Source organism: Lycorma delicatula, chromosome 5, assembly GCF_047948215.1.
Source record: "Lycorma delicatula isolate Av1 chromosome 5, ASM4794821v1, whole genome shotgun sequence".
Taxonomy (NCBI): Eukaryota; Metazoa; Arthropoda; class Insecta; order Hemiptera; family Fulgoridae; genus Lycorma; species Lycorma delicatula.
The window spans coordinates 154,894,223-154,916,167 of NC_134459.1; the positions used below are offsets into that span (position 1 = coordinate 154,894,223).

General features: G+C 28.7%; 1 protein-coding gene across 5 annotated transcripts in view; it reads left to right on the forward strand.

Moving 5' to 3' along the window:
* The window catches only part of LOC142325503 (1-phosphatidylinositol 4,5-bisphosphate phosphodiesterase epsilon-1-like), a 1,691,101-nt gene that overhangs the window by 1,660,314 nt on the left and 8,842 nt on the right, over positions 1 to 21,945 (forward strand). For 4 of the 5 annotated variants that reach the window (XM_075367348.1, XM_075367349.1, XM_075367350.1 and 1 more), the window contains 7 exons: positions 1,390 to 1,601; positions 2,605 to 2,718; positions 7,914 to 8,050; positions 10,397 to 10,623; positions 12,149 to 12,376; positions 14,183 to 14,407; positions 19,017 to 19,338. In XM_075367348.1, the coding sequence (XP_075223463.1) occupies positions 1,390 to 1,601; positions 2,605 to 2,718; positions 7,914 to 8,050; positions 10,397 to 10,623; positions 12,149 to 12,376; positions 14,183 to 14,407; positions 19,017 to 19,338 (1,465 nt within the window). Of the gene's footprint in view, positions 1 to 1,389; positions 1,602 to 2,604; positions 2,719 to 7,913; positions 8,051 to 10,396; positions 10,624 to 12,148; positions 12,377 to 14,182; positions 14,408 to 18,966; positions 19,339 to 21,945 lie in introns of those variants that run through there. The other variant, XM_075367353.1, reaches the window with a different exon arrangement.

The window sequence follows — 21,945 nt, forward strand, 5'->3', positions numbered from 1 at the left end:
TTTTGGGGTCAGAGAACATGAATTTGAAGTAAAAAAACTCATTTTGGCACATTGTAACTGTAAAAATCGCTGTCAATCAATTGACAACTAGCGTTTTTATGTAGAAAAATCAATGTTAGGCATTACAAACAACGTTAATTAGGGTTTTTGGGGTCAGAGAACACGAATTTGAAGTGAAAAAATTGTTTTGACACATTAAAACTGTTGAAATCGTTGTCAATTAAAAAATATCTGAAAGATAGATTCAAAAAGATCAACTCTCATTTTATTTTAAAAATTTTATATTCATGTATATAATTATTCAAATAATGTTGTTAAAATTTTATGATTTCTATTTCTATTATTATATTACATTACATATGTAATGTAATTATATACATTTGGATGTTTTTTGCGATGATCATTTACAATTTGTAGTATATATTGCAATTGACTTTCATCTCTAGTGAATTTACATCTAAATTCTTTCACCAACTTAACCATTCTTTCTGAGCAGTCATTGACGACCTTTAGAATTTTAACACAATTCAAAGCAGCCAAATAATTTTTGTTTTCGCTCCACTTACATGGATCAATTTCTAGAAAGCTAGTCGCAAGTTCGAATCGTTTAAAAAAATTCAAGGACTCCGTGTTGACAAAAAAGTCGATTTCTTTGTTTAACAATTCGTTAACATTTTTAGTTTCGTAGCGTTTCGTGTGAGCAGGTTCGTTATCATAATCACAATCATCATCTGTCGCAGATAATAAATTTTCGTAAGTTTCACCCGAAATTGCTAGTTTTTCAACCATTTTCAATTTTAATTCAGTTGAGATGTCTTCATCAAAAAGAGCTAGCGTAGCTAGCCAAAATGAGTTTTTTTTGAATTCGTATTCTCCACCCCAAAAACCCTTATATACGTTATTTTTGAGGTTTTGTGATGAAACATGCTAGCGCTATATCGTCACGACTTGAAAATAACCTAAAACCCATGTTAAATCCCCTTTAAAATTCAAGTGGAGTGGGGGATGACTTTTTTCGAACGGAAAGGGTTCACCAACGCGTCAAAAATTTTGTTTTTGAGAGTACTTTTAAATCAGGGGGTGCACGTTTTTCGACAAAAATTTTGCCCTATTTGGACCACTCTACTATGTTATATATATTATACAATAATTATATAATTAATTATATTACTTATTAATATTATAATAATTATATTTAGTACAATTTATAGAAATATATCATGTGTATATATATATATATTTATTTATATATACTATTTCTTCTTTTAATGTAAATGCTTTATTACCAATTTAATTTAAGAACATTTTAACACTTATAACATATATTATATTATAAGTTGTACAGCAACATTATAGGAAAAGTAGCTATTAATTTTCTTTTCTTTTTAGCCTGATTCTAGTACAAAAATCACGGAGCATTCTGAAATGGTTGGATCTGGATCAAGTTCATATCTTGGACGTCGACCTGGCTCAAGTCCTGCTCCTCCTAGTCGATCTCGTTCGATATCAAGTGAGATGGAAGTAATGAGACCACCTCCTGGAACCAGTCCTCATGGTTCTACAGACCATCTGGATACTGGTAGTCCCACTTACCAACAAAGGTAGGACATAAATTATAATTTCATTATGATATTAATCCTTTCATAAAAAATTATATAAAATCTACTTTTGTAATGTAAGCCGTTTCTGTAATTTGATGATAATACCATAATTGCTTATAATAATATTAACATCCCCGTTGTGGCTTTGCCCACTCTATATGGTTACTTGCATTTCCTGTTGTGGTCAATTTTTTTTTTATTTTATGTTTTTTATTCAAGTAATCATAGGTAGGTATAGTTAGTCACATCAACAAGTACAGTAACATTGGCAGCAGCTATGTTGGGTGAGCTGTTGCACTGTTCACTGTCACACTCCATAAAGATTCAATTCAAAAAAATAAAAATTGTTTTTAGATATTTATCTGAAGAGTATTTGCAAGCCCAAATCTATTGAATATCTCATTTAACATAGTCAGCAATGGGAAAAATTTGCAATCTTGGTTTAAATTTTTTTTACCTTTTTTCACCCCCTTTCAAAGTCAAATTTAGAAAATCTAGAAATTTTTTTAGGTATTCTGATGAAGATTACGCACACCAAAAATCTAGTTGATACTCTCATTTGTTATTAAGAAATTAGAAAAAAATTATTGTTACTCCATTTTAAAGTTAATTTTAATTTAAATATTTTTAATAAAATTTAATTAGTTTAAAAATATTTTTAACATAGAATTATAAGTGAATAACATAATTATAAGTGGTGTATGTTATCATGGATTGCAAGTGTATGATTTTTTTTAATATATATGTATATATATATATATATATATATATATATATATATATATATATATATATAATATGTATGTATGTATGCTGCTGATGATGTGAATCAAGTTCGCGAAAGCCCTTCTGTTTGTGTAATGAAATAAGGTAAGTCATCCTATTTCAATTATTCTGTACTTAGGGTTGATTTATTAAATATAAATTAAAATGATGATTAATAGTTGAATAAATCATGAATTTATTATAATACACATTAATATTTTTTAATTTTTACTTTCAGAGAGAAAATGAAAAGTGATGTGATATGGCAAATGAGAAATTTTCGGCACGGTTCTATTACACATGAAACTCAATTAGATTTTCCTGATTTTGTGGCTTTATTTCGTTCATTTAGGTTAGTAAGATTTTAACATTTGTATAACTTTTTGTATTTAATATTGTTTAAAATACTAGAATGCATGCTTTTTTAAATCCTCGTTTCAAACAACTTTTTCATAATCAACTAGATAGATTTTAAATAATTTTTTTGTTTCAGTTTTAGAAAAAATTGCATATACAAGGGTCACTGAAAAAGTTCTCAGACTGTCCAGAAAAAAAATTTTCAAGTAGTTTTTTCCTTTATTTTTCAACATTTTAATACTAAATTTTTATTAACCCCAGATTAACATGATTTTACAACTCTGCAAAATAAGCATTTGTCTAAGCTTTGAGCCCAGTTGAAATGAAATTTCATTCAGCGAGTCATTTCTTCAGGTTTGGGAAAAATAAATAATCCTGGGGAACCAAATCTGGCAAATAAGGTGTACAAGTTTGACTGCATCAATTACTTTACACTCCTACTTATCAGCAACCCACTTTGATACTGTTAGCCAAAATTTGTGTGGATTTGGAGCTGTGATCACAAAAAAGAAAAGGCGTCAAATTTGCCCAAATTGATTAAAACTTCAAAACTGATTTTTTTTTTACACCAGCCCCTTTCCTTATACCACATCACATTTTGTATTATTGCAAAACTCAAGTACTGTAGTGAAACTAGCTTGCTCCTGGCAGTGCTTGCAAAAATCTGATTTGGGCTATAAATTTGATGTTTTGGGACCATTGGGAAACTAGCTCATACCTGGTGATGCTCCAAAAAACCTCTCTCTCTCTCTCTCTTTTCCTGTTTAGCCTCCGGTAACTACCGTTTAGATAATACTTCAGAGGATGAATGAGGATGATATGTATGAGTGTAAATGAAGTGTAGTCTTGTACATTCTCAGCTCGACCATTTCGGGAGATGTGTGGTTAAAACCTAATTTTAATTTTTCGGAGATGTGTGCTTCGAAAAACCTAATTTAGGCTTTCTAACATGTCACCCTTCAAGTTATAACATGAAAATCTTGAAAACATACCCCAAATCTTTTGGCTCTAACCCCAATTCCTGTGAACTGATGCAATTAAAAATCAATAGGGTTCTACTCCCAATAGGTTCATCACCCCACCAAGCTTCATCAATATGGTTTAAGATTTGTATTCGATAGAGTGAATGAAAAATTTTATACCTACTTACATATGTATATAAACACTGCAAAATCATGTTCTGGAGACTCCAAAATTTAAAGAAAAGTTGGTCTCCCTCCTCAACACATCTTTAGAAATTTCACTGGGTGGAGTAGGGATTTCTATAAATTCTTTGGAAATCTGCTAAAAAACCGCAAACAATGGTTTTTCTGCAAATGGAACATTTTTTGCTTTCTTTGGTGCACTTTCACTTGCCCTACCCACTAGAGTACTGTATGGACTGCTGTTTGGTCTTTGACAGGTAATGGTGAATCCATGTTTCATCTACAGGTATAAAATATTGAAGAAACTCAGCGTAATCATGTTTAAGTTAGTGTAAACACCCTTGAGAAGTGTTCAGTTGAATGCATTTTTGATTGTTAGCAAGCATGGCATCCATCATACAGAAAGTTTTTTTCATACTCAAAACTTCACTTGCAATCTAGTGAACATGTACTATCAAGTTGTTTGTGATGTCAGTTAGCTCATGTACCTTCAGTCATTGTACCATTAAGGATTTTTGTGACGATTTCATCAAAATAGCGGTTTTTGGGCGTCCCAACCATTCATCATCATGAATGGATGTAAAACCATGTGAAATTTACTACCAACCTTTTTACAATCAAAAGCGAAGGGGAAGAATTTTTTTAAAGTGGAATCTTACTCTTTTAGTATGTCCATTGAGGTTAAAATTTTCCAAACAAAGTACTTTAAACAGATTAAACTTCAATTTCATCCATTTTTCAGAAAATATCAAAACTTGTTTGCGGTACTAAATTGCCAAAAACAAACAACTAAACTCATGCGTCTGAAACTTCGCATCACCATGTGTAAAATATCATACTTTTATTATAGTCATTTATGATAAATATAGGCCTGAAAAATATCATAGTCGTTTGATAATAGTTGAGCCATTTTTGTGTCAGGCCGAGAACTTTCAAAATGAACCTGCTACTCTTTACCAGTTCGATTTCTCGGTGCACTCAGTTGAGACAAATTACTTGGTACTTATTTCATGAAAACGAACCCAGCCATTCTCAAATTATAGGCTAATAAACAAACCCAATAAAATTATAAGTAGTGAACATACCCTACCCAAACATAATCTTTCTCCTGTTGTAGTAGTTAAGTAAAAGGTAAAAGAAAAAATTAATTTTAATGAAATGAAATTCATTTGAGTTTTCATTCATTAGAAAAAACTGCTAAAATAATAATTATATACAACTTTTTAAATCATTGAAACCTTTTTAAAAATTAGCTGCTTTATTGTATAAGGGAAGTTATAAAAAAACTTTGAACTAAATTTTGCTTCTGTATTATCCTATAATTTTAGAATGGATGGATTGATTTTCATGAAATAAGTATCAAGTAATTTGTCTCAATTTTGTGCATTGAGAAATCAAACTGGCAACAAGTAGCAGGGTGATTTGGAAAGTTCTTGGCCTGTCACAGAAATGGCACCACAATTATGACCGAATGACTGATATTTGTCAAGTATGATCTTTTAGATTGCCACTGGGAACACTGGATGTTGTGGTGTAGTAGGGTATAGCATTGACATTCAAACTGGATTTTCAAAAACTGATTCAAAAACCAGCACCATCTCCAGTAACGCCATAACAAGCAATCCCAGGAACAGTCTCTGAAAAAATTAATACAAAGCCGAAGCTCAGACAATGGTAAAGTTTTGTACAACTTTCCCTGTTGTGTGTACTACAGTTGACTTTTTTCAATATTTAGAAAGTAGTATATCATGGATATCAAAATTCAAAAATATTTTTACAGTAATAATAGTGGAACTGTTTAATAACTTTATGTACTGGAAATAGCAATAATAATAGAAACACATTAAATAAAAAATGTACTTCATATTAAAATCAGATTAAATATTTTTATTTGTAAACAAAAAATTATAATCTGCTCAGTTTTTATTAATCTTAATGAAAAAAAGCATAAAATTATTTCTTCTTCTCACAAACAGTGATTAATCTAAAACAACTTCTTGCAGCATTCTTTTATAGTCATTTTAGACCTAGTCTATACTCTGATGTGTTTCTGCAAGTACCAATGTGGTAGATAGTTTGAATGCATAAAGTGTCCATCAGCAATTTTATCATTTAAACGAGTCCTATAATATTAAGAATTATAACAAGAAATTATTGTAATAATAGTCGTTCAGTAAGATTAAATAAAAACAATTAAAAGCCAGTACTAATTTTAGAGTAGCTTATTGCAATGACTTGTACATAATCAAAATGTAATTCATTGCCATTTACTATGTTATGAATTGAGCATGTGATATGGAAATGAAGTCGTGTTAAGTTAGTGTCTTTTAATTCATGTCATGTTATGTACAACTATTAATATTTGGCATTTTTCCATGTTCAGTTGTTTGATTTGAAATCTTAATTAATTATTAATACCACTTCCAATCATGGAAAATACAAAAGTTTTATGTGAAGCAGGTAAATAAGGATATAATACTTAACTATTTAAGAATTTAAACACTAGTGTAAAATAGAAAGGATTGAAAAATTGGATCAAACCAGTTAAATGAGAAAAAACTATTTTTGCACAGCTATTATGAAGTACTTTCTTATGTTTATTGATGTAAAATGTAAATTTATTGCATTTTTTTTTCTTACTTGGATTATGCCCATTGATTACTTGATATTCTTTGAAATTTCCTGCTAACTAAATTTAGATAATTGTAATTATTAACATATGTACTCAGGATTATGTATTTGATTACATCTAGAAGAAGTTTGTTACGAATGTTAATAATTTATTTAAATACCACTAAGATGTATGTTTCTGTATAATAACCCACCAGTGATTTCCAATCACTTCGATCTTAAATAAGTATGAACTTTAAAAATGAAATTTTGCATTCCCACTTTTTAATAAATAAAAACATGTACTACTGTTTCACAACAGGAAAATTACATGAATATGTTGCTTTTCACTGTACTTACTTGTCTTTATCATACTTACTGTATACTTTTTTTTATACTTGCCTTTATTATGGTTGTGAGTCATGTAAAGTATTTAAAATTGTTTTCTCTGAAAGAAATGATATTCATTATTGAGTCAATTCATACATATATAACTGAGTAAAAATGTCAGTTGGGCATAACATGGGCTTGGCATAACACACAACACAGCATATTTGACTCCATGAAAGTTATCAGGAAACCACTTTACTCCTTACTTTCATTATTATGCCTGGCATGGAGTGGCTATTATTTCTTAAAATGGCTGTATTGTTTTAGGTAGTGTCTTTTAATTCATGTCATGTTATGTACAACTATTAATATTTGGCATTTTTCCATTTTCAGTTGTTTGATTTGAAATCTTGAAAAAATTATGTACAGAGTTATTAAGAATAATTATATTGTGAGAGTTTACACTAGCTTAATTATTAAAATCAGTTTTGGCTTGTCATAACACATTTGTTACTGTGGTGTCCATTAATAAAAACTGTCACATCAACCTCGTCCACCAGTCCAAATCAAATGTGGTAAAGTCCAGATTCCCCAGTTTCACCAATCAAACAGTCATTTCAACTTGAATTTTGGTTTCAATGGCAAGTTACCAATTCATTCAGGCTTGTATTATTGATAAATCTAATACAACAACCCTCTGTAAATAATAAAAAATAAAAAAAATAATAATAAATAGTCTACTTTTTTCTAATTAATGTATTTTCTGGATCAATAGTTGGATTTTTTAATTTATTAATCCAGCTTCTACTCTGCTTTCCAGCTATCACTAAATTCATTAAATTTTTTAAATAAATCCTGATTAAGGAAAAATAAACAAAATTATTCACACCAGGTGAAACTCTCAGATTAGATATGGTTAATCTATTTTGAAAATATACTAAATTTAATAAAAAAAGAAAGTTATTTAAAAACAAGTTTTTGTGTTCAACTACGAGCAAACAAACTTATCTCTATAATATTTACATTGATAATAATTTTAATGTTGTTAATAATATAAGAAACTTATAAAGTAAATATGTTTTAAAGTGTCTGTGTTTATTTTTAGTTTACGTGCAAGAAAAGATTTAAGAGATTTATTTGATCAATTAGCGATGTCTTGTCGCAGCCTTTCTGATAGTTCCTTAAATGACACTAGCACCAAAAATTCACCAGAACATTCTATTAAACCACAGCAAAAAATTGGTATGTAAAGGATTTTATACAAATTAATTTATTTTTCAAATATTTTATTTTTATTCATTGCTTACATTAATACATGTGAATCTAGTGATGTTTATTTATATCTTACCAATTAATGAACAAATTTTTTTTCTGTATTAACTTTATTACTTTTAAGATCAATTAGAATTTTTTTAATAAAGTAGTTTATTATGACATTTGGTTGTATTTGTTAAGACTCAGGTTTCATTTGCTCCTTTTTTATTGAAAGAAGGAACTTTAAATTTTATTAATGGAGGATTTTTAAATTTTAAAATAAAGATTTTCCCTTTTTTGCTTACTCTTTGTAAATTCTCACTTTTTTGTTACTCTTATTAATTGAATTGGTCTAACATCCTATTTTTAGTCAGTCTAGTTCCATCCCACAAAGACTCAGCTTGTATTTGTTACGAATGTGTAATTGACTTATATAATAATGATACATATAAATATATATAAAAAATTCTTATCTATTTTATTGTATCACATTTTTGTTATTTTTTTAACTTTTTATAAATGTTGAAATTTGCAGTTTGCAAAAAATTCTGACGTGATGAAAAAAATGAAGGTTATTTTCAGATTCAGTGCTAACAAATACATAAGAATCAATTATCAAAAACTAAAAACCACAACCATCACAGGCTTGTGTAATATTTACTGCTATACTTGAACTCCAAGTTTTGTCTTGATTTCCTATTTTTACTCTGAAATATGTGAGATACACTTGTCAAATAAAATTTATTGTATTTCTTTTTTGCCACCATTAACTCACCACAAATGGAATAAAAAGAATCTGCAGAATTTGTTCACTCTCTTGAAACCATTTTGAAAACAGAAAGTTTGCTTTATGGCCTGAAAATACATTTTCCACTGACAAAAACATCTTTGATCACAGAGGATGGAAAAAACTTGATTTACACATGCTGATGGTTGAAATATCACTGTTGCACGGTGCTAGATTGGCATGAATAGCTGGCAATAAACATGTTACATCTTGTTAAGTCTTGTCACAATCTGTCGGCCAAGCTCTGCCAGGGTCTTGTCATCTTTAACCCAAACACCCCCCCACCCCCACCCTCCAACCAAGGTATCCAGTTCATTCAATTATTTAGCTATAAAAATGCATAGCATTAGCCAAAAAAGTAAATATATTATATTAATTTATTATAAAAAAAAAGTTTTATGTCTGTTTTACAGTATCACATTTTTGAAATTTTTAAACATTTTACAAATTTTGAAATTTGCAATTTACAAAAAAAATTAACGTGATGGAAAAAATTAAGGTTATTTTCAGATTCAGCACAAAAAAAAACTTAGGAATCAATTATCAAAAGTTAAAAAACATTCCACAACCCAATTTTGCAGGCCTGTGTTATCAGTGACACAGTACTGATATGTATTACAGCTCAATTGATACCTGAATCACTGATGAAAGCTACTGCTTTTTAATTGAAAATGTTTTGACGTTAATGAAAGGAAACCACTGTTGTAGTTTAAACTGGATCAGTTTGCTATCTTTTTAAGTAATTTTCACCACTGACCATCATGAACAAACAAATTGGCAATTTCTTTTTTTTTGTATCATTTTCATTTAAATGAGCAGACAAGAAAGAGGAAAAATGATCTGCAAAGTTCTTTATGATTGATAAGATATTTTCTGCTGTAACTGTATTTTCCGATTCATACAACAAATATTCTAATTTTTTTTTTTCATAAAATATTCCAGATAGTTTATTTTATAAAATACTTATAATGTTAACTTTTTGTAATTGAAAATAAATTAATTCCAAAACATTGCAACTATCCTTTAAATCATGTTACTCGTGCTTATTTATTTTCTACATTAAAATGTGAGTGACACTGAGATTTTTTTTTCTCTATATGATGCACTGTTGTTCCAACTCCCCTGTATTCAGGATGTTTAAATAGAAAAATGAGCAAATATTTGAAAATAAGATAATGAGAAAATTAAATTTTAAAAGCTTTTAAAGAAAATTGAAGTTGACAATATACCAAAGAATGCTTACAAGTGTTATTAAAATCCAGTATAGAAAAAACCCTTGCTAATGGAACATACTACATGAAGTGATGTCTAACAATTATTTTGGTGTCACAAGGTTAATTCTTTTTAGCATATTGACAGTAGTTATTGTTACACAAATTGTCATATGGCACTTATGTTTAAATTGCCTCTACTGTAATTAGCTGTCTCTAAGGTATAAGATTAATTAATTGAAGTAATCAGTTTTTTTTAATATAATTATATTTGTGTTATAATTGCAGTAGTTTGAAAAATAACTACAGTGATCTAATTTTTTTCTATTACTGCAGGGCCTTTAACAAGGAACAGTTCTGCTGACCTGATGGAGTACAAAAATACACCAGCTCAACAAAAGAAAAAAATATTTGATGCGATTACTGCATCAAGTATTATTTGTAACTGTGCTGGTGTAGATACATCAAAATCTCAAGTAATAACTTTAGCAAATTTTCAAAAGTTCCTCGAATCCAAACAAATGGAGCAATATACTGAAGATGAAGTAAAAGATTTAATTAAGGTAAAAACAATTTTTATTGTCTAAACTGTATGTAGTTTTTATTCATATTCTTCTTTAATTAATCTGGGTGTTTTCTAGTGAAATCCCTGAATCACATTAAAGATCCTTGCTAGGCTTAAATATTTATAATGTAGATGATTCATGTCATGAGCAAGTAGATATAATGTACAAACTGAATTTTGATATAATAATAATGATTTAATAATAAGATATAATAATTATGATTTCCTAATAGCAGAAATAATTAACTGATAGTTAGTGTTGACGGCAGTACTGTTTTTATTTTATGCTTAAGTATCTTTCCATTATTATGCATTACCATCAATGTTCAATTAACAGAATGAATCTGATATCAACTGTTAACTTTTTTAAAATATACTCAAGATATATTAACATATCAGCAAGTTTTTTTACAAACACAATGAACTAATATAATTTACAATGTTTTTTTTTCCGTGACAGTTGATAGTGAATATTATGTAAAAATAATAATTGTGTGACAGCAACCAGACTAGATCTCTTTAGTATGAAGTTTTAAAAATTCATATCACAGCACTTTTAATCATTTTTTAAGCTATCCTCGGTAAAAAGATGTAGATTTTTAACACCCTTTGATTTTGTATCTACAAGATACTTGAGTGATGTTGCTTATGAAATGATTTTGTATGAAGTGATATTTTTTATTTTATCTGTCCACTGTATGCATCCCTTATTTCACTGTAGATCATTGTGCAGTTAAGCTACTAGCATTTTATGTCCAATGTTAGTTTAACATTTACCAGAGTTTATGTACTTCAAGATCAAAATTAAATTGTTTTTAGTAATTGATTTTTTTTTTTTTTGTAACTCTTTGTTTTAACTTAAGAAGCTAACAACAGTATCCACTGACACCAGAGAAAAAAATCAATACTACAGTAGTTTAAAATGACTGCAAAAGTGAATAGAAACTTGTAATATTAAATAGATTTGGTTGTTTGTCATTAATAATTTTAAATATATGATTAGTGATTGTTAACAACTGTTCAAAAAAGAAAACATTAATTTAAAATAATTAATTTAAGAAGTAAGAACTGCAAGTATTTAATTTGTTTAAATCACTTCTTTCAACAAAAAAAAATGGGCTGCAGATTCTAAATAATTTTAAATTGATGAAAATTTTAAGTTAAGCTTGTATTTTTTTAATGTCAAATCTTAAGCAAATTTATGCTGTGTTTTTATACATGTATCATAACAGTATTAATCATTTACATGATCTTCACTAGCAACACTGAACCTTATTTAGAATAAAGACTGCTAGATCAAGAAAGCATAATATAACCAACAGAATACTCATTAATTTTTAATTTTATCACTTGGAATTTTTTTTTTTTTTGGTGTAAATTTTATCATCACTTGTTATCAACATTGTGCGTTTTAATCCAACTAAACATTTCATGAACTAATTCATGAAACCATAATTTAATTTATTAAGTTAATTTTGCTTTTTATTTCTTTTAGTAAAATAGTTCTGTTTTTTTATTTCCAGAGACATGAACCTGACCCAACACTTAGAATGCAGAATTGTTTATCATTTGAAGGATTTGCTAGGTATTTAATGGATAAAGAAAATTTTGCATTTCTTAATGAAAGAATGTGTCCTGATGAAAATGAAATGGATTATCCATTATCACACTATTATATAGCATCTTCACATAACACTTACCTTACAGGTCACCAACTGAAAGGTGAATCATCTGTAGATCTTTATAGTCAGGTCAGTGAGCATAATTTAACATATTTTTATAGTAATTTTTTTTAAGTGCAGTTTCACATTAAAATATTCAAAGATTTACAATTAAAAGTACTTTTCAATATTTATGTTTAAAGTAGTAATCAGTTATGGACAGATTTTAAAAGAAATTTTGACATTCCAAATTTTTTTTTGTCTTGAGTCATTTCACTGGTTTAATGCAGCTCTCCAATATTCCCTATCTAGTGCCAGTCATTTCATGTTGGTATACTCCCTACATCCTACATCTCCAACAATGTTTTACATATCTCAAATGTTGTCTGCCTGCAAAACTTTTTCCCTTCTTCTTGTCCCTCCAATATCAAAATGACTATTCCAAGATGCCTTAAGATGTAGCCTATAAGTCGGCCTCTTCTTTTAATTATACTTTTCCAAACGCGTCTTTCTTCATCTATTTGCCACAACACCTCTTCATTTGTCACTTTATCCACTTACCTGTTTTTAACATTCTCCTATAGCACCACATACATTTCAAAAGCTTCTAATTTTTTCTTCTCAGGTACTCCAATCGTCCAAGTTTCATTTCCATATAAAGCTACGCTCCTAACATATACTTACAAACATTTTTTCCTGACATTTAAGTTATTTTTGTTGTAAGCAAATTACATGTCTGACTCAACAGATGGTTCATGGTTCTCAACAGATAACACTCAGTGATACCACTCTGTATCACTGAGCACTCAATCCCTCTCACCATTGACAAGGTCTCATGATTCATAGAGGGAGATTCCAAATTATGACATAAGAAAAGGAAGTAGGTTTGTAGAATCAATAGAGTGCATTATTAGAATGCAAACTATCTCAGGTAGGTCTTAAGTTCATCGAGAAATTACTATATGATATTGTCACTTGGAATTGTTGAAAATTTTTATAAAACAGCTAAAGTAATTTTTAATTGAAAAATATTTTTACTCTATTGAAAGATTACTTTCTTCCTTAATGAAAAGTTATATAGTCATAGGTTTAGGATTAGATTTGATGTTATTCAGTACTGAGCTACTAGTAAATGGAAATAAAATAATCTTTTTTTATCCTATCTCACCACAGAAAGTATCAGGCCGTTTCAATAGTTGGTATTGTCCAGCCAGTCTTAGGCCTTCCAAGCTCCTGAGATTGCACCCAACAGCTCAAGTTCACACAATTAAAATAGTCATTCAAATCCTATCAAATGTAATTTGATTGAAAACTGGATTCTGTAGTTTATTAGAGCAGACATAACAGCTAATTAGTATATTGAAAATAATATAGGCTTCAAAAGAAAATGTTTGTCTTCTTTTTTATTAGTAGAGTTTATGACTATTAATTAAGTATAAATAGATTATTTTTATACAGACTGTCCAGAAAGTTTGGAAATTGCTAAAATTATAAGAAACTGAGTATGACTGTTACTGAGTGCAACTGCATTTATTAAGTAAGTTTCTCTTACTTTTAAAGGAGATAATTTTCTCTCTGTGGAAAGAAGACAAAGGCAAAGCTTTGACAATCTAACATTAGAATAGGAAAAGAAGAAGCTATAAGAAAATGAAGGAAGTTGCTTAGGATGGAGAAAAATTGAGAAAATTCAGTTGAATCTTGTCCAAAGGCAGATTCATCAAAGAAGAAACATAAATCATAGAAGACTAACATATAATTTTAAAATTTACTAATAAATATATGATATTACTTATTTACACTTATGATTAGTATGTATTTTAATATAGCATTGGTATGAAACTTTTAATATAGTATTGGTAATAAGAATAATACCTAGCAAATAAATATTTGTTTCAGGTTTTACTGACTGGATGTAGATGTGTGGAGTTAGATTGCTGGGATGGAGATGATGGTTCACCTCTCATATATCATGGACATACGTTCACCACAAAAATACCATTTCGATCAGTCGTTGAAGCGATAAATCGTAGTGCATTTGTCACGTCACCTTATCCAGTCATATTGTCAATTGAAAATCATTGCTCTTTACATCAGCAAGCTAGAATGGCCCATATTTTTCAGGTAGATTTTAGTTTAAATTTCTTAAATTAAACTCATGAAGTTTTATTCATTTACATTTTAATTATGCATACAAAACATTATTAATAATTAAAAAGTATTAAAATTGTGCAGCAATATTCATTGATATGCATGAAAAATTAATGTAAAAACTCTAATTTTGTTCATGGGAGAATAGACTTCCAAAAGATCTTTTCAGTGGTAATATTCTTTTTTAGTGATCTAATAGATGATATTGTTTGTGATGACTGTTTTTCACTTGCACAGAATACTCTTCTAATTGTGGTCAAGTGGTACATTTGATCTTATTTTTATCAAACTAAATATGTTTTTCAATTCCTTATTGCTAAGAATATTGAGATTGTGGCATAATTCTTTTAATATATTTTAAGTTTAACATCCAGCAAGTAACTTGTCTTAATAGTTGCACCAATACTAAACTGGTTTCAAAAGAATATATACCTGAGTTTAAGGAAAATTTTCTGGAGAACCGCTTGCTGATTATTAGTCATATTATTTCTTTCTTTTGCTTAATGATATCGCCACATAAGCATGAAGCTTATTTATTTAGATAAATTTTAATTTTTACTGAAAAGTAATTTTATTTGTTATCTGGTTCTGTTACATCATTTATAGTTTACAACTTTCAAATTAAAATAATTTAAATAAATATTACACATTATTATTCAGCCAGCTGTTCTACAGGGATTTTCTTCTCAAATTCAGATATAATCTTAAAATAGGTTTTAATCCTAAAATATACATCAGAAAATAGAGAAAGTGTTTATTTTTTTTTAACTTCAAGAGCCAATATCTTAGTTATAGTAACCTCTAAAAGCAAAACATAGCTCAGTTCACAATAAAATGTAATATTACATTTATAAATGTTTTAAATATTCATTATAAATTTCAGTTTCATAGAATTTTTAAATATTATTAATTTTTTAAAACATCATATCTGTATTATTTTATCAATATTATTAATGCTGGAGTGCAACTCTAATGATGTATATAGTAATTCTTATTTTAAATTTCTTTTAGAAAGAAATTTTACTTTGATGATCGGGTAAATTTCCATCTATAAAAAGAAATAGTCCTCTTAATCTTGGGTGATGTTGCTGGGTCAAGTTAACACAGCCTGAGAAAACACAGGTACTGGTGGAGAAAACATAGGCAGCACAAGGTGCTGTGCCCACGTTTGTTGGTTCCCTAAAAAATAAACTCTTGAAATATATACTTCAGGAGTATATACTTTTCAAAAAGATAAGTCTGTTATTTTTCCTAAATAGACTGTTTGTAGTAATGATTTCTATGATTTTTAAACAATATTAAATTTATTTACGCTTTAATTTATTGCACTTAAAAAATAAAGTGACTATGAAAAAATTATGTAAATTAATTAACTAGCTTTAGAATATTTTAAAACATCAGAAGTGATCTATTTATTCATTTCTGAAAATTTTAATCACATTTTGGCACACACATCTTGGATAATTTATGGTTCTGATACAAGTATGGTGGTAATATTTGCATGGTAATTTTGCTGATCAACTTCATTCAGTAAATTAAAATTTTAGTTTCTTTAATCATACATAAAATATTATTTTTACCGCTCTTTAATTTCTTCTAGACAGAGTTTATTAATATAATTTAATTACAATGTTTAAACATTTTCATTACTGGTAATATATCTTATGAATAACTGCTGAAAGTATTCTTTTTAACTAGCTATGAAAAGATGCAATTTTTAAATACAGATTTCAATAAGTTAATTACAATTAAAGAGCTACACTTAACACTTATAGAAATAAATTGGAAGACAAGATTACACTCCAAAAGATATTCGCAAAATAAAATTTCATAAAATACATACAACATTATAGTTAATATTAATTTTATAATTTATAGTAACTATATCAGTTATAGCAAGGAATTATTGTATAAATAATAATAGTAATAACAATTAGAGTTATTCAATAATAACATATATATGACATCATATTCTGCCATAGGTAAGTGTCTCAATTTATTAGAAATTTAATATTTTATTTTATTTGAAAATTTAAAAAATAAATTATTTTATTAGTAAATAGGTTTCCTTTTGAGTTTTTTTTAATAAATCTAGTCCCATCAAATAATATTATCGATTTTGTGTTTTTTGTTTACATTAACACTTTCAATATAAGAACTCGAGGTCTTAACCAAAATAAAATCAGCCTTGCCCATAGTGTAGGCAATGTAGGCAATGTAGGCACACTTTTCACTGGGTTAGTTGATCAAATTTCCACCAATAAACTGATTAATAAATATGACAGATTTTTTTTTTGTTTTTTTCTATATCAAGAGGCATAGAAAGAATTAATCTAAAATAAAATTCTGTCAAAAAATTGATCTAAAAATATCTTAAAAGAAATCTTGAATATTTATCTTCAGTAAGTAATTTCACTCAGTTCCAAGAAGACTAGTGGTTGAAATCCCTATTAGATAAAGCTGGGACCCAAACTATTACCCCTTCCAACTACAGAAAAGGAAGTGCATTTTTCAGATTCAGCAAATTAAGTATTTAGCATTCTTATGACTTTTTGAAAGATATCAAATTTTTCTGTTTGGGGACAGTAAAAAATTATTACAATTTATTGTTACTAGTCAAATGATTGAAAAAATTTCATTACAAAATTTAATTCAGTCTGCCATTAAAGAAAATTACATTTTTAAATTAAAATATTAATGTATTTACATCGCTTTAACATTCTTGGTCAACTTGTGGTGAGTGATTTCAGTATTTTTTCACATTCATCTATGTATCTAAATAATCATAAGAAGCAAGAGATATAAATTAAATTTAATGAGGAACACGTAAAACTGTAACACTTAATATTAAATAGCACAAAGGGCTCTAGGAAAATTTTACAGTATGAATTTAATTTTCATAATTTTTCACCGCTTACATTATACACTTTTCCATCATTTTGAAACCAGTCTTCAAAAAAGCCTTTCCATATTCATTAGAGATTTGGGCATGTCCATTGTCCCAAGCCCGCAGGAGGTCATATCACTCATAAAATGCCTCCCTTTCACTTCATTTCTGTACCTAGGGACACAGCATGAAGTCACATGGAGTGAGGTCAGGACTGTAGGAAGGATGCTCTAACAGTTTTATTCCAGGGCTGGCCAAATACTTGGAGCACACTTTGGAGCAGTGCCCTAGAGTGCTATCATAGTGAAGGAAATGTGTGTCCACTCCTGAGTTTGGGCCCAGCTTCTCGAGAGCTTCAACAACTTTAGGCACACATTCCTCAGTATACTACTTCACTGTAACTGTCTTCTGAGTTTCCAACATAACTTGTTCTAAAACTCCTCTCATACTAAGAAATACAGACATCATTCTCTTTTTCACTGATTTGGATCTTCGATCAGCCAGGAGTCTCCTCATCTTTTGTTCTGAGTATTGGTTGGGATATTATAACAGTACAGCCAAATTTCGTCACCTGCCACAATACTGTTCACATAAAGGAGATTTCCCATTTTCAAACTTTTCAGAATTTCAAGGCACCATGAGATGCATGCTATCTGATCTTCGATCAAGTAAAAATGGTACAAATGGTACAAAGTTTTCTAACTTGAAAATGATCTCACAGAATAGTGTGAACTGCTGATACATTAATGCCCAAGGAATTTGGTGGTAGGTAACATGTCTGTCTGTCTCAAGCATTTTTCATACTGCAGCAATGTTTCCCTTAGTCACAAATGAAGACAATCAACCTGACCTTCCTCTTTCAAACTCTTGATATCACCTATATATTCTTGTATAATGAGGACAGTTCCCTCCAAACACAAGAGTCATTTCCTCTAAACAGTGATCAACACTTAACCCACATGCAAAATTGTCTAGTATTCAGTTCTCGATCACAACAACATCACTATCTCTTTTCATAAATTAGCTAAAAAGCGAATAATGACACTGAGACAGTAACTAGAGCGGCTGTAGTACAAGTTGGGGGGACCTGTCTAAACATTCGCTAACTTGTAATTTGTTTTTGATGATCCATTCCATCAGGTTGCAAAATTTTCCTAGTGCCCTTTGTATAACCAATGCAAAATTAAATTGTTTATCTCAAAAGGTCAGTCTAGTTTGTAATTGTTTATAGGTTATGAATTCCTTATTTTTGTTGCTTTGTTAATGTTTTTCTTTTACAAACTGTTAAGCCAACTTTATTTGCACTCATTCTTATTATATTTTTCCTTTAGAGAACAATATAAGAATTTTTAATAAAACAAAAATAAAATGATAAAAATTTCTAAAACTAGCAATCACAAATAGACTAAATCAAAATAAAGTAATTTTGAATTTATTCTTCAGAACTTATATTTCTCTAAACACTTTCTTTTTTTAATATACAACAATTTTAATTATATATGCATATTCAGTTACATTTATGTGAATATATATTTTTTAACAGAATAAACAACTTTTTTTTACATTCTATTAATACATTTTTTTTTAAAGAGTAAAATTGATAAGCAGTGTATGCAAATTAAATACAGTATTTTGTTCGTAATAGGTCTTGGAACACTAACCTCAGTTTCAAGAAATTGGTGTTCTCTTTTGCAGAATGTTTTTGGTGATAAACTTATTACCAAATTCATGTTTGAAGCAGACTTCAGTGAAGAGCCACAATTGCCTTCTCCATCACAGTTAAGATACCGAATCCTTGTAAAAAATAAAAAATTAATGGCTGACATACCAGCATGGCCAACGATAAAAGGAGGACCTATTGGGCCTGGAGGAGGAAGAGGCAGTAGCCGACCACAACAACAAACAGGCGCTGGTCGAGCATCTTCTATCATTTCAAACACAAGTGGTGGTTCTGTCAACGATGAATTTAGTGATGACGAGGATGATGATGATGATGATGATGATGAGAATATTGAAAGTTAGTATATGTAATATAAGATTATTTCAGTTACAATCCTTTTAGTTGCTTAATTTAGGGTTAAATTATTTTAAAAAACTCATGTTTTGCTGTATTCTCATATGTATTTCTCATTAATGATTTTTAGAAAATTAATACTGATTAATTTAAAGCTTATTTACATATACATGCATCTGTCTCTCTCTACTTACAGGCATGGTCATTCTACCACATACATTTGTCTGTATACACATGCATGGCCATTGCTGTTGGTTTCTTATCTGCTTCACTCTTTATTTTGTTCTTCTTTATACTCTTTTCTAGTATCCTAGGTTTGGTAATGTCTTATAAATTGTCATCTGCCTTTGGTCTACTTCAGTCTAAATATTGTAGGCTTCACTAAACTAGTATAAGAATTACAAATTTTCTGTCTCTAGTATTAAATCCACTTTACACATTCAACAATCTATGTAACAAATTATTGACTCGTAATGTTTATTTAAAATTTTACCACCACTTCAAGCATGTTTTATTTTTATATTTAAAAATCATATATTTTTTACCTTCTAAAGAATGAAATAAGTACTGTAAAACTTAACTTATCCATAGTTTTCTGTGGCCTAAAATGTAAATAAAGAATAAATGGTTTCATCTATTTAAAATTTAACTTTTAACAAGTCTCAATAAATTTATCAAGCAATTATTCTCTTTGCAGTAAATTATATTATTATTTTGTAGCTGTTTTGTATACATACACAAATTGTAGAATTATGTAAAGTAGATATTCAATGTATAAAAATAATAACACTAAAATTATAAAACTGGAAATGACTCGCTTTCATATTAATGTAAATTTTTCTTCTAAAGACTTTTTTGTAGCTAATCATCAATATCTTTCTCAGTAGAATTTCTGAAAGTACAATGGATAGCTGTACTGAAAGAAAAGTCCATTAATATGAAAGTAAACCATTTACAATTTTTAATAAGTGGCATTTAAAACTAAAAAGATTAATAAATTAAAAATATAATATTCATATCACAGAATACAAAATTAATTGAGAGTTTATAAATTCATAACATTTTTTGCCACATTCCTAATGTTTGCCTGCAGAAGTTTCCATTGGAATCATCAATTCAGAGGTACCACTTGTAACTGATTGTGTTTAATTTATAAATTTTGGTGTAGGTAAAAATTATTTTGCTAATTATGTTTTTCTGGTCCTTAGTTCAGTTTCTGACAAATTGTGGCATTTTAATTCATTATTTTGTTTCTTTTCTGTTCCTTTCAAGGTATGAATGATAAAGTGACATAGGCTTTAGGAACGCTAATATAAATATAAAAATATAATAATTTTCTTTCCAAATTATTGATTTTGGTTGAGAGTTTGCCACTTTTTTCATTGATGAGGACATTAATAAATTCAAGCCTAAGGATGTAAGAGCTTAAATAAATAATAAAACCTCTGATGTAATTAAAGTTTGACTTAGTTCATTATTATTTTTTATACATTTACTGCAACCTTTAAATAATATATTAAATAAAATACAATAATTTGGTGTTTTATAATGATAATAATTCTATTAATATAATAGTTAAACTATATATATAAAATTAAAATACTGTGTCGCATTAGTGCATCAGAAGGGTGATCTCTGGTTTTAGTTAAGAAAGAAAGGATGTTACACTGCTTTCAACAGTCTTCTTGTTCATGAAAATAATATTGCTCTTGGGGTTTTAGCTAGCTTTATATTAAAATTACATAAAAACTTCAAAACTGATTTTTTGGTCATCAACTCCTTCCTTTTCTTTGTACCAGATCACATTTTGGATTATTGCAAAACTAAACTAAAACTACTATAGCAGAACCAACTTGCACAAGGTGGTGCTTGCAAAAATCTGATTTTGACTTTGTGCGAGTAATATGTCACCTTTCAAGTAACTACATTAAAACCTTGAAAACATAACCAGAAGCTCAATTTTTGTTTCTTTGGTTCCTGTGAGCCAGTTCAGTTGAAAATCAGTAGGGTTCTATTTCTACTAAGTTTACACCCTTACAAAATCTGAATGGGCGCAGTAACGATTTCTACATATTCTTTGGAAATCCACCAAAAAGCTCTTGAATTCTGACTAAAGAATTGTTTGAATTCTTTTTTTGCCAAAATGGTAACTGAACTGAATGATAAGCCAAATAAATTATATAAATTTTTCATAAAAAAAAGAAAATTAAAAAACAATTCAGAATTAAGATTAAGCTCTAGAAAAGATTTTCCACTTTATTTTTACCCAAAGTGACTTCTAGTTTCTTTGTCAATGTAAGTTGCAATTTTTTACTTCTGTGTTTAAATTGCTCTAGTCTTATTTAAGACTCAGTGAGATGGGTTTTGTTTTGAGTTCATAAAAAAGTAGTACATCGGTGTACTACTTTTTCAATGTCACTCATGGCATTCGCATTGGTGGCATCCTGGCCAAGGTGAACTGGAATATGTCAAAAGCCAAGGTTTTGAAGATGACCTCCAGTAAAATCTATAAGGGCTCGGAATGGATGGGTGACGGAGGGTGTCTTCTCCTACAGAGGTCAGGATGTTTAAATTACTCTGTCTCCCATTTTAAAATAAACAAAATAAATA